This window comes from Akebia trifoliata, chromosome 6, assembly GCF_017979445.1.
Source record: "Akebia trifoliata isolate Shusen 1 chromosome 6, ASM1797944v1, whole genome shotgun sequence".
Lineage (NCBI taxonomy): Eukaryota > Viridiplantae > Streptophyta > Magnoliopsida > Ranunculales > Lardizabalaceae > Akebia > Akebia trifoliata.
The window spans coordinates 4415928-4430925 of NC_141380.1; the positions used below are offsets into that span (position 1 = coordinate 4415928).

Genomic DNA, 14998 nt, shown 5'->3' on the forward strand with positions numbered 1-14998 from the left:
AATAGATTTTGCATCCAACATTTGTTAAAAAGAGACTTAAAAGTTATTATTTTTTGTGGGCGAGGGTGATCTTACCTTTTAATTAAATTACTAACATTCCCACTAAAGTGTATCAATGAAGAAGAAATTTAAGCCTTGTTAGCAATCTGTTGTTTTATTTTTTATTTTTTATTTTTTAAATAATTTTTTTTGCAATAAAAGTTTTATTTATAAACAAATTTTTTATGAATATTATAATATTTGGCAAAAAACGAGAATAATCTTAGTTACCAACGAAACTCCAATCTCTCCAATCAGTTGGATTTGTCAATCTCTCCATCGTCTCCACCGGAGACCCATTTATACAGCTCTCCCTCTCTCTCTTTGTCTCTCCGACAAATCGATTAAATAAAATATTAAAAACAGATTTAAAGCAATGAAAAAGTAGATCTGAAATCAAATTGATCTTTGTAACTTTGTATAAAAGAAATGAAATTGAATCAATCTTTTCAACTTTTTAGAATTTTGTTTTATTGGTTCATTTTGTTTAATATTTTTCTTTATCTTAACTGTTGCCTCTTTTTTAGTTTATTATGTCTGTTGTATTTTTTATGATTGCTTGAGATCCAAGTTATAATTTTTTTTAATTTAGTATAAATGTTTCTAATTGTTCAAATGTTTCCAAGGAATTATACAATTAAGAATTTTACCAAAATATTATAAATTTTTTATTGGATTTTCAGTTTTATAATTAAATCATCATAATTATTTGCTCAATTGCCTAAGTGGAGGAGGAATTAATTATTTTTTGGATTCTAAATTCTATTATACGTATGTCATATATTCTAGATTCTAGAGTCATAGCTTACATAATTGAAAATTTCCTAACTTGAAAACCATTGAATTATGATAATTAAACTAGTGTACAGGTTGACTTCCTTTTGAATTATTCCAAATTATTTATTTTCAATTTTTCTTTGTTTTTATACAGAGCATATAAAACACATTGTATATTTTCGTTTAGTGAATGTCTGACCAAAATTTTTTATTGCAATTTTGGACTCCGAACATAGAATAAAGCTTGAATTTCCACTTATTGAATTTTTGTCGTATAACCTATTGGAGATTAGTTAAGCGGGTAAGAAGCGACTAGGTATGCACCTCAGATCATGACTTTGAATCTCTATATGCCCCTCCATAGAAATGTGATTACTTAACAGTCGTAACATGTGACAGGTTGGGATGTTGCGTGCAGCCCAAGAAGATTCGTCTCACCAAAGGTAGGGACACTCCCCGAGCTAACAACAAAAAATTGTTAGTATTTCGAAAAGTGATTGATTTAACTAATAGTAGCCAAATTCTTCTTTCAATCACTTAGTAAGTAGTTATCAAATTGATGAGGTAATCCTATTCGTTTCTTCTTTCTAGATCACCACCACATACAACTCATGTAAGTAAAAACTGTCAAATTGGTGATATATACACCCATTATAAGAGTCCACACCAATCTCTACCGTCGAAGTTAACAAAACTAATAATATCTTTGTGGAGAAGTTGTTTTTGTGTTGTCTTGGCTCAGATTTAGGTGGGTTGTATCATTTATAGCACAAATATATTGAAGCCTTGACCTAGTCAAAGGCTTTGGTTTTTCGATTTTCTTGTGATAGACATGTTCCTTGACCCCACCAATCCCTATCAATCCAAGTTAACAAAACCAGTAATGCCTTCGAAGAGAAGTTGTTTTGTTTGTCTTGCCTCAATTTTGGTCGTTGTCAAGGGGTAGAGTCATGATTTTATTATAGTGGGGCAAACTATAGTTAATGATATAGTTGAAGAGCTTGAAGATGAATGGTTTTGGGGGAGAAATTCAAAGGTTTTTGTTTGGAAGTTGAAGAAAATGATATTTAGGTCTTTTCCAATTAGTCTATGATAGAAGGCTTAGTCAAGAGGCAATGTCATCTTCAAAAATTGAAGGGGTGGGCAAAAATTGGAGAGTGGTGAGGAGGTGGGGGCAAATATGGAGGGAGTTGAGGGACTAACTCCACCCCTGATTGTGGTATCATTGATAACACAAATATATTGAATCCTTGACCTAGTCAAAGGCGTTGGGCTTTAAATTTTCTTGTGATAGACATGCTGCTTCACCCCCCCCATCGACCAATAATCTTGATTTCTTTTTATGCAAATTTTGAACTTGTTACAACAAACGATTAATAGTGATAGAAGATTCCCACTAAAATCATAGATATTAGGAATCGTACAAATATAAAAAAAACCTAGAAGAACTTTGTTCAAGTTTAATATCTCAAAATTTTATAATCTTCAACATTAAAGTCTCAAGAATAAGAAAGGATTTTAGGGAGTTGAAGATGATGCATTTTTGCAAGAAACTCAAAAACATCATTTTTACACACCCCAAAATTTACATAACTTTTAAAACTTTTTCGAATTGAATCTCCTTCAAATAATTAAAGAATGCAAACTTTTTTACTATGTTTCTTAAGAGTGAATAATGGTTCGTTAAGTCATTTTTCATTAGTTTGGGAAGAAACCAATGGACACATGTTGTCAAGTTGCAAAACTTGTAGGATATCTCTAATATACATCGAACCGTGGGGCCTAAATCATCAAATTTGTTTTTGAAATTGAGTGGGGTCCTTACAAGGATGCAAAAATGGGGTTATCTGTATTATCAATCAAAATGGCAGGAATTAAATTATCAATTTTTCCCCTGAAAAGTTGGATAGAGATTGAATGTAAGGATCTTTAAGTCATTTTCTCTGAGTCCTGGTAACAAAGTTCAAATTCAGTAATTATCCGATATGTGTACAATTCATTTAAGTTTAGATAAGTTTGAAAAAAATATATCATTTAAGTTTAGATAAGTTTGAAAAAAAAAAATATTTAACAATGAGAAAATTTTCAATATATATATATATGACGTTTTCAAATTTCTTAACAAAACACATCATCTTTCATCCTCTATTTCGGCCTTTAGATTTTAATGTTAAAGAAAATAAAAATTTGAGGATGAAAGCTAAGCATTTAACATATTAATTGATAAATCATCAACTACTTCATTGGTTTATCGATTTAATCGGATAATCCCTAATTTGGAGAATTCTACAAATTTATGAAAAAGTTTGAAGAATTTTGAGTTTGATGAAAACCGAAGCCTAGAATTCATGTCAACAATTTGAAAAGGACAAGAGTCTCTCTAATATCAATCAAAATGTGGGGAACTAAATCGTATTTATTTATTTTATATAAAAAATAATAATAACAATAAAGTTCAATGGGACTTAGTAAGGGATGTATGTAGTCAATTTGAAAAAATAAAATGGGGGTATATCTGGTAGTGAAACACTTTCCTTACTAATAAGATTTTAAGTTTCATTAAGGGTCGTTTTACTCAAATGGATTAACACATGTGTAACCTAATACCACAACCTTCTTAATTTCATCGAAAAACTCAAGTAATTACAAAAAAAGCTTGATCCAAGACTTATAAAATGAACGGTTATTAAACTTTCACCTAATCCCAAACTTAAAATTATAATTCAATTGTGAATGTGAAAATTGTTTAATTCAAAGTTCATAAAATTCTATCATCTATAACCCTAAAGTAAGGACATAGGGGTCTATATTAATTTCTTTTTCAAAAAGTTGAGTGGGGCTGTAGCACCGACTGGTTCCTACATGGCTTCGCCCTTCGCCATGACCCATGTTTGACCAAATTTGATCCATTCACCATTGTCATCTCTCTCTCTCTCTCTCTCCCTCTCTCCTGTATGGGGCATATAGTTTTAAATCTCAAAAATTCAAGTCAAGCCAAGTGGAGGACAGGTCAAACAAAATAATGTTAAATTTAAAAAATTTCTACTGTCAAATCAACTTTAACTAACACCATCCGAAGATGGGTGTTATTTTACATATAAATTGGGGTGGCATTAACAAAAATTGGTTTGGAAAAAAAAAATACTCTACACATAAATATCGTGTATAATGGCTTTAAAAACTTGATTTTGGGTCTCGTCTCATCCATGCCAAATACCAAATCATCTTAAATAAATTTTTCAATATATTTGAGATGTCTCATTTAAAAATGAGAAAAATGAATGTGAAATTTTAAATTTCGTTTAAAAATTTGATTTATTTGTCCATCTCGTCCATGCCTAATATCGAGATGACTTCTGTGATACGTCTTGGTCTCGGTGTCAGAAGAATTTTAAACGATGTTGTGTATGTCAAAATAATTCGATCGAGTTTCCACCCAACTCGATGCATCTTCGACCTGACCCAGTTAAATTTACGAGTTGAGTTGATTTTTTACTGATTGGACACGATGGTTATGTGTAACCCGTGTTCTCAGAGGGGTAATTTGGTAAAATTGAAGCCGACGTCAGGACGTGTTGATCCACTTTCGAAAAACACGTACAAAGCGGGTCCTCTTTCGAAGAATTGACATCGTGGTTTCACCACTACTTCCGAGAAATATGACTTCGTGTGGTTTCTCAAACAGACTTTAAAGTCCAATTCGGCGGCACAGAATCATCATCACCGTTAATCATACCGACATAACATCATCCATAACATAACATCATGTATGTATATATGTGTATGTGACATACACTCTACTATTCAACACATCAAACCCTACATCTACCGCCACTCTTGCCTATTTATTCCACACTTGGGCACCTAATCCGCCTCTCTAAAATCCAAATCGTTCGCAAAGTTGACGAGTTGAATCCAAACGATGGGAGAGGTGAGTTCTTCGTTTTCCTAATTAATCGGGAATAATCAAGAATTTCTAACGTTTGTTGTTCTTTTGGCTTTTGGAATTGTGAATTAATCGGCGATTTGTTTTGTGCTTGTTGCAGAAGCAGAACAAGGAGAACAAGAATGGAGGAGAGAAGAAGAAAGAGGAGAAGAAAGGCGATGGTGGAAAGAAAGATGAAGGGAAGAACACTGTGGTTTTGAAGGTCGCCATGCATTGTGATGGTTGTGCGAAGAAAGTTCTTCGATCGATCAAGCATTTTGAAGGTAGATCAGATCAAACGATTCTATTAGAGAAGTGTTCAAAATCACTTCTGTTTCTCATTCGTTTTGAACTATTAAACATGTAATCAAAAAATGTTTCGTTGTTGTTTTGTTTTTTCCTTGATTTGATCGCCCAAAACGATTTAATTCTCGGTTTTTTTAGATTTAATCGAATAAACAGGTGTTTTTTTTTTTATATATAGAAAATTTTATTATTTTTCTGTATTTCTCCGTACGATAGCCTCCAACTGTTTCCTGATTCGTTTGTTGTTCTGTGATTGTTGAAGGCGTGGAGGATGTGAAGAGAGACATCGCTACTAACAAGATCACTGTGTTAGGGAAAGTCGATCCGTCGAAGCTTCGAGAGAGTGTGGAGAACAAGTCGAAGAATAAGGTAGAACTCATCTCTCCCCTGCCTAAGAAAGACAAAGACGGTGCAGAAGTCAAGAAAACGGAAGAAAAAACGGAGAAGAAAACAGAGGAGAAGAAAACCAAAGAGGTGATCCACTAATTTGCGCCAAATCTGTTAAGTTTAAAGTCTCACTAACATGCGCCTTGATCCTTTTAGAAATTTACTCTTTTAACAATTCTGTTAAGTTTAACGACGTTTAGGTTTCCCGCCAGATCGTTAGATTCGGAATCGTTTGAGTTTCCTTTCTAGGTTATAGTTACAGTACAGTAGAGCGCCCGGCGCATGCTAGCAAGACTTACATTTAAAATTATTAAGTTTTGGCTGAAATCAATGTGTATTTTAGCTAAAAAGTCTGTTTTTTGTCGTTTCGATTCCTTTACAGCTTCCAGTGACGACTGTAGTATTGAAGATCCGTTTGCATTGCGAAGGATGCATAAAGAAAATTCGCAGAATTATATCCAAAGCCAAAGGTCAAATTAATTAATTAAGACTTTTAATTTTGTTTTTTTTTTTTAAATTCAAAGTTAGTTTTCTAAATTAACATTAAGTACTGTTTGTTGCAGGAGTTCAAGAAGTGAAAATTGACCCACTGAAGGATCTAGTAACAGTGAAGGGGGCTATGGACCTGAAAGAGCTTCTACCTTACTTGACAGAGAAGTTGAACAAAAACGTAGAAATCGTTCCTCCTAAGAAAGATGATGGTGGGGGTGGAGAGAAGAAGGACAAAAGCGGTGGGGGTGGAGAGAAGAAAGAGAAAGAGAAAGAGAAAGGTACTGGTGGTGGGGGTGAAAAGAAAACCGGGGAAGTAAAAATTGAGGACATCAACAACTACAATGTAAACGGGTATGGGTACGGACTCGGACACGGACACGAGCATGTGTACGGACACGGACACGAGCATGGGTACGTGGGGTATGCACATCCACCTCAGATGTTCAGCGATGAGAATCCGAATGCTTGCTCTGTTATGTAAAAGGTGAGAATAAAATAATAATAATGTAAATAAAGAGAATTACATGGATAATAGTGACGAGAGAGAGAGAGAGATTAGAGGAACCGTCCATCCGGTCGGACCGGACTGGGCCGGGCAGTTGATGTTGTAGTGGTGTAGTTGTTTAATTTAATTCTCTAATTTCTTGTTGGTTGAATCAGTTTTGGCTTTATTTTGTAATAATGATGATTGGAAGTAATCAATTTTCTTTGGGCTTTCACTTATGCTTTTATTAGTGTATTTTTTTAAACACATTTAACTTACTTTTTAAAAAGAGATTGCTATTGCCATATCAACTTTTACTAATGCCACACCAATTGTGTGGAGTTCTTTTGCATTTTATATATGAACTGGTGCGGCAATATTAACTCTCCTTTCAAATTGATTTGGGAATTTGAGTCAGGAATTTTCAGTATCCCAAAATACAAAAAATGTAGTCATGTCGGGTGGAATTATAGTTGTGATAATCTTCCTTCCTCATGTGTCATCCTCAAAATACTTTCTTGACGTGGCAAGTGTTAGAATCACAGAATTTATGCTTTGAGGTACACGTCTATGTAAAATCTATGGGCAGTGACATGTATGTGGTTGATGTGGCTAGTTCACTAAATCATAGATCGGTTCCTTGTTTATCCCAAAGAAAGAGATCAATTGCTTTTGCATTTGTCACGTGAACTGCTTACATGATAGTGCGTCATTTTATCACAAACTCAGATAGATAATATTAAAGAATAATGATTTTGATGCCCCCTCTGACATATTCTCCTTGACATGAATATCCCGAGGAAAAATCTATGATTCTAACCCATGTCATGTCAGAGAGCATTTGTCAAACGGGACGTCAAAAAATCTAGACTCAATATCAAATATTTTTTAAGTCATGATTTTCTAACTCCCTTTGATAAATTGCCACCCCTAATTCTCCTTACGTGGTTGTGAATAGAATCATAAATTTTCTCGAAATACACTAATATCTATAGTTTTGTGCACAGCTACGAGGGAAGAGTTTGTGATATCTTTGCATCAAATTTGTTTTCTTTCTAAAGTAATCTTGTAATGTGATCGTTTTTATAAACATGCCCTCATTGATTGGTTTTGATAAGTGATAACTATTAGAATGAAGTTTCCCCTGAAAACAATGATAAATTGTTACACACATGGCACACCATCCTCTTATGAGACTCATTATGTTCAAAATCATCAAAAAGAAAAGATGTTGATTTTACATTTACACCTTGGCATTAAAAAACAATGATTTGATGTCACATGGATCTAAAGGACAAAATTCCACGATGTTCAAAAGAAAAAAAAAATTAAACTTTAAAAAAAACATCAAATTTTTATTTTAAAATTGGGATTTCAATAGCCCTATTTTTAAGACTTTGGATCATGCACCAAAAAAATGATTTTTATTTTTTGATCCTAATCTTTTCCATGAAATCTTGAGAGCTGGCCATTGCCAACCCAAGATGAGTCCTAATTCTTTTAGTGATTTACATATGAATTCGGGGTAGCATTAGCAAAAGCTGGTATGGCAATATAATCTCTCTTTAGTAATCCATTGAATATTTAAGCTAAACAACCTTTAGTAAGATTTGAAATCTTACTACACTATTGAGGAAAGTGTTTCTCATGCAATTATCTACTCTCACATAAATGTTACCGTACGAATCTTCCTACACGACATACTCTTGGTGAGCGTGCCAAGTGCTCACGTGACTCTTGGTCTCCCATCTCTACAGTCACCTTCCTCTCTTGACTCTGAAGTTTCTTGGAAAAGCAGCTAAGAATTGCTGGATAATAATTACCGTCCATCTACAATTTGTACAAAAAAAATTTAATATAGGCCACACAGCCTTTTATGATTATTAGTTAAGTAGGTACATCGTACACTACGTGTCATTAACACGTGTGGAAAAAGCGATATTATGTACTGTCGTTAGTTACCAACATGATCAGGATGAGATTGCGCATGGGTCCACACGGTTTAGAAATGGAATCTACTGTGGGACCCACTTCAAACGTACAGGTGGCGCTATTTTAACGATGGACCCCACGATTTCAACTCATCATCATCTTTCACTCCACTTATAAGAAGAAAGAAGAGAAAAATAAAAAGAAAGCAAGGGCCACGATTAACACTTTCAGGCATAATTTTTTGTTTTGTCTGGATTATAAAAAGGGTGTTGTTAACGTGTGCCCTAAGGGCACTCATTAAAATGCAATAAGTACACTTTGGAAATAAGCATTGAGGGTATTTTAATAAAAAAATAATTTTTTAAAGGAGTTTTCGACAAAATCCAAATTTCTAAGTGTATTTATCCCTATTAAAAAGATTAATGATGAATGGACACGATAAATCATTCATAGAATGTACACGATTAACATATATTTTTTTCAATCTTTAGTCATGTCTGCTTGCCACATCAATCGTGTATGATTAGCGTGCAATCATCACGATTCTTTTAAAAAAGCAAAAGGACCACTTAAAAATTTGAACAATTAAATGTTTTTTCATTAGCTTCTAATGCTTTAATGTAAATCAATGAAATATGTTAAAACAAATTTGATAAAAATATCAAGATTCAATGATCCGACTTCATGATATCTGCTTTAGATTAATAATTATAAGAGTGAATTACACTTTGACCCTTTGTAATTTGGCATAATGTTTTGATAATTGCAATTACCTCCTCTTTCATTGACAATGTTAAAATTCAAAAATTATTTTACTATTTTACCCACTCATTTTATATTTTCTTTTTTCTTAAAAATTAAATTTTAAAAAAATATTTAAAAGCGCACCCGTCTAAGCATTCAGAGTCTTGGGCGTGAACCCATCTTTTCCAAGGATATTTTTGTTTATAAATAATTAAAAAGGTAAAATGATCTTTATAAAAATAAAAAAATATTTTTTTAACTGTTTGCATTGACGGCAAGTAGATGGAAGGGGTATAAGTGAACTCCTTAGATAAAGTATAAGGGAGTTGAGTGCAATTGTCCAAACATTATAGAGTCAATATGAAATTATGCCAAACAATAAGGGGTCGAAGTGTAATTTACCCTAATTATAATTGCTACTTTAATAACTATAAAAGAATGTTTTATTTGAAAATATTAGAGATTTCTAACTTGAATTTATCATTAATGGCGGAACCAGTCTCCTCCTTTACATTTGTGAAAAAGAAATTGCTTACAGAAATATGGAATCCACCAATCACATGTATCCATGTGTATTGAATGACAATCCTAATTTATAAAAAATGCCCTATTAATTATAAAAATACCCTTATATGCTAGATGTGACAAGCACTCAAGAGTCTGTGAGCACTTGTGAGGAAAAAAAAAAAAACAACAACAACATTTGTGGGTAGTAAGCCATTATTCAGATTCCTTTAATTAAAGTTATTAACAAGAAAAAATCTAAAACAAAAAAATATCCTAGAAAAATATGTAAATGATGGAATAATACCCAAAAGTAAAAATAAAAAATAAAAAAAATTTATTCATGGTAAAATGAATTATGAAGATCACCACAATTCCATTAAAAAGTGGGCCATGTATCATGATTTCGATTCTAGAGCCCCTAATTTCTACTAGTGTTTAGGTCTTCTGTTTCTTGGACTTTGGTGATCCAAGTGTTCCATGAATTCTTCTGCAACTTATCCTCCATCATCAACTCAATAAAAATTTGTATTAAATAATTGCTTTTGTCGTTCATGAATTCGTATAATTTTTTGAAAGTATCTCGTCGTATTATATTTTGTCCTACCTATATCCTTCTTTTAGGATTGCAATATGTGATCATTTCGAGACTATTTATGAATTATTTTCTACACAAAGAGGCACATATTAGTCTATAGCTACGATGTCTTTGATTCATCCAATATTTAGATCACATCTTGCTTGATTTGCATTATTGTTTACTCGACCATAAAGGGAAATGATTATCACAGTTGTTTTTACCTTTATATCCCCACATTCGATTTATTAAGATGATTTGCGTTGGATAGGTTAGGGATTTCACATTCCCAATTCCAAAATGGTAGATGAGGATTTTTTCAGGATATAATCATTTGGCAAGATCTCGGTCTCTGAAAAAAAATTTCATTCTTACAATCATCATCAAAGTCTTATCCCTAGGATTTAGAGTTGGCTTGATTATAATTACTATTAGGAGAATTTTTTTTACTTTAACTCTCCATCTAGTGTAACCCTCCTCTTTTATTCAGATTTGAGATCGATAATATGAAGGAAATAGTAATTATAAACTGGGGTAGATATAAACTTGATACCTAAATTCCAAACAGGCCTCTAGGGCAACATCCAAGAAGATTGACTTGAAGTCAACAGCAAATTTTACAGGGTAGGGTACATGAATGGGCAAAGCTAGAGCTTGAAAGAGGTTCAAAAACACTTCTTGCAAAGAAAAATAAACCACATCTAAGACTTTTTAATACACAAACAAAAGTAAAGTTGGAAGGTGAGGTCCACTTTGATTGGAAAGTAGGGATAAGTTTTATGATTCTAAAATATTTACAAGACAAGGGAACACATAATAATGTTGATAAAGAAATTAGAATTGTCATGATTGCATCATTACACGTGTACATAACTATATAGTTTGTAGGTACCCACTTTTCTTTTTCTATAATCAAGTAATCTAAATACATGTAAGTTAGCTTTAGTCGGGGGGGGGGGGTTTGAGACTTCTATTTAATGAGAAAAAAGAAAAAGGAAAAAGTCGTGATAATTGTACACTCTTTGACGTGGCAGTGCATAGAATTATAGATATTTTTCTTCGAGATACATAAGGAAAAAGATTTGTGGTTCTGTTCACATGCCATATTAGAGAGTGTACAAAGAACGTCAGTTTATCAGTATTCAAAAAGAAAAGTAAGACCCTTTTCTTGAGTATAAAAAAAAAATAATGGGTAAATATTTAAATCTTTTATAAATGTCATTCATTTTGGAAAGGGAAGGGAGTTTTTGAAGGCAAGAACAATCTATAGGACCTATGTTACCTGGTTTGTCGGTTCATTTGGTTCGAATTGAGTTGGTGATTTGTTGTTCGCCACTTTAGAATGAGCCCTGTTCATAAAATTAGTTTGCTAGCTTACCAAGCACCTCAAGATTCCCTTATGGGTTCAATTGATAGCCCTATTAATGAAAGTAGGCTCTAATAATTAAATAGTGTCATTTTCTTTTGTTCACGGGGTTTCTTTTAATTTTATGAAGTTTCTTTAGTTCTTGGGTTATCTGACAATTTACTTATTTAGTAAGGTATGTTGAAATTTAACAACATTAAATTTTTGAACGAGCATGGGAAGTTTAAAAAATAATTCAAATGCCATTTGATTCACTCTAAATACTTTAAACTAGAATGAAGATGTTTGTCGAGCAAGACAAAGATTGACCACCCTCTTACACAAAGATGAAAGGGAATTCAATTGTCTTGTTGATCAAGCGGTGTTTATTTCTTCCATTTTTGAGGTTTCTTTCAATTTTCAAATTTTGATTGAATCATTCGTTAATGGATACCTATCTAATAAGAAAACTCATGCAAAGCTTTTTGAATCATATTTGACATTCTCTCTCTCTCTCCACATAGTATCTCAAACAACGTATTTTAAAGACTAAAGATAATCTGGCACTCTTTTTTCAGACCCTTCCCCTCCCCCTAGCTTGGCAGCTACTGAAAAATAAATATTTTTTTTGTGTATCTCAAAACAAAAGGATCTACGATTCTATGATGGGAGTGTAAATGGGACATTTGAAAAAAGAGCGTTAGATTATCACGACTCTATTTTAAATAGGTAGGAAGCAAGCGCCTCACATAACAAATCATGCAAAACCCTATATACTAATAGATAAATCATAGGTAACTCCATTGGTCACTAAAACAATTATTAGGTTTGACAATTTTTCATAGTTAATTATTTGACTTTGTTTTTTTTTTTTTAATGAGAATAATAATTTAATTTTCACATTCAAGAATTTTAACTATAGTGACGTGTCAGCTTGTTGGTGCTTCATATAATTTTTTATTTTGAAAAATCCTGATGTGACTTTGTTTTTCACTGTAACTTTTACGGCGTCGATGTGATGTGATATTCATAGATTGTTTCCTCGAGATACTACTAAAAGTATCTACGGTTACATGTGCACCTCTACGACAGAAATGTGAGAATCGCAGAAAATCCTATTGTCACTCCAGCATTACTCTCTGTTTTTTAAGAATGACACGTGTCTCAACTTAACTTAACTTTCCATTATGTGTAGGGACCATAGCAACTTGGGACTATATTAATTAACAATTATATATTGGGACCATCTTAATATCTCACTAAATATCTTTTATACTATAGCAGCCACGTGTATCACTTTAGTGCCCCCAAAGTAAAGCAATGTTTCTATCCCATATCAGTCGCCCTCTCTGTTAACTCTATCATCGTCCATCATGATTACAATCAATCACCTGATGGACATTACTAGGGCCCACCTACTAAGATGGGATGAGATTACAAGTTTCCTGGAAATTTCGTTAATGGGAAAAGTTCAATTACATTTTTGGCAGAATAATAGGGTTTTATGGTTAAATGAATTGCTTATGATTTATCTATAAAATCTTTTTTATTTTTATTTTTTATAATTATTTATTTTCTTGTTATATCATCTTTAATTAATATTTATATTATAATAATTTTTACTTATCAAATTATAATCATTACGTATCATTTTTTTAATATTTAATTATATTATTTTATTTCTTTTACATATACATATGAGACAATTGTAAATAGTTGGCCGACATATATTCTTTTATGGCAAATTTCTTTAATATGTGAGTAGCAATTCTAAACATGGCCCGCAAATAGGACTCGATAACAACTTGATGTTAATCGATTTAGTTTGAGTTCAATTGTTTTCGAGTCATAATTAATCGTGTCGACCCGTCTAATCTAATTATCAAATTGTCTGTGTCCGAGTTTCGAACATCAACCTATTTAACTAGTATGTCGTGTTGATCCATGTATAACACAAAATGTACATAATCAACTTAAATCATGAAACACAATAGCTCACATAACCATAGATCCTTTTCACTTGTATCTCGAGGAAAAGCATATGTGATTTTGTACAAATACACATCAGCAATGTGTGAATTGATGTCACTTAGCATTATCCTTTCCGTATTAGGTGGATGAGGTGGGATTTTCGTTGCCAAGAAATTATCTAAGAAATTAAAGAGAGATACTATTGTCACACCAATTTTTACTAACGCCCCACCAACTGTGTGATAGGAATTGGTGTGATATTAGTAAAAGTTAGTGTGGCAATAGCAGCTCTTAAAATAAATTCAAATGTAAAACGTCATATATATATATATATATATATATCAGCGTGGGAAATGAGCATTTAATGTCATGGATGTATGATTATGTCATGCATGCAGGAATGATCATTATCATGTTTTAGAACACATGATATGGTATTTGAGGGTGGACGCTAGTTTGTCTAGCAGGACAGTTACTAGCCCGACACGATGGGTACTGATGGCCCCACAACCATGTGTCGATGTGACTGTGTTTGAATGCTAGGCGTCGTTTTGTTTTTGTGTCGTCTGGCAGTGTTTTTCGTCAAATATCTAAATGACTAAAATATCCTTTTCAAAATTATATTTTTCCTAAACAGGACATCACCCCCCACCCACGTTTTTGGTCAATATTTGAGGTACACTTTTGTTTTCAAACTGATAACCTTTCCCTTGACCTTGACCTTGACCTTGGTCTATTTTAATAAATCAATAAAATGATCTAAATAGCCCCATCTTCGATCTTATATACAAAATTTCTCGATTTTTCCTCTCAAAATTGTCGTCTTCAACATCTAATGTAAAAGAGTCGTGATATTCTGAGACCCCCATCATAGAACCGTAGATAATTTATCTCGGGATACACAAGAAAATAAATCTTTTTCTTGTGTATCCCAAGGAAAATTATCTACCATTCTATGATGGAGGGTGTATGTCAGAGGAGCATTAAAAATCATTATTCTATGCAAAATTATTTACGATCGTATTAAATCTTAAGATTCTGTCATTTATCAACTTTCAAACCTCAATAACAAAATATCAAATTAATTAGTTCGAGTAGTAATTCAAAGACATTAGACATGAGTATTGAAAATAAGATATTAAAAAAAAAAATGTTTCAAAATTTAGTAACTTTAAAATAGCAATTAAGGTGATGGTTTTGTGTATTTTCCACCAAAAGATTCTCTCCTGGGCCCAATTTAGCTTGCATTAAAAGGAGCTCCCATTGAACTCGGCTTCCAATGGGTCTATAATGTCAAAATGAGAAACATGAGTGCCCCTTTTTTCAAAATGGGGATGAAAGAAAGGCCACAGAATCCTCTTAGAATTAAAGTGGTGGAAAAAAAAAAGCTACTATTTCCATACCAATTGTGTGCAATTTTTTGGTGATTTAAGTAGGAATTGATGTGGCATTAATAAATGTTGGTGTGGCAATAGCAGCTCTAAAAAAAACATCATTACTGGTACATTTGTATTG

General features: G+C 32.7%; 1 protein-coding gene across 1 annotated transcript; it reads left to right on the forward strand.

The window, feature by feature from the left end:
• The first annotated feature begins 4556 nt into the window (after nt 1–4556).
• LOC147399761 (heavy metal-associated isoprenylated plant protein 3-like) lies at nt 4557–6649 on the forward strand. The gene is made up of 5 exons (XM_086445235.1): nt 4557–4747; nt 4863–5025; nt 5310–5521; nt 5817–5904; nt 5998–6649. The coding sequence occupies exons 1-5, from the start codon at nt 4739–4741 to the stop codon at nt 6405–6407; spliced, it is 882 nt and encodes a 293-aa protein (XP_086301361.1). The 5' UTR covers nt 4557–4738; the 3' UTR covers nt 6408–6649.
• Nucleotides 6650–14998: the final 8349 nt, after the last annotated feature.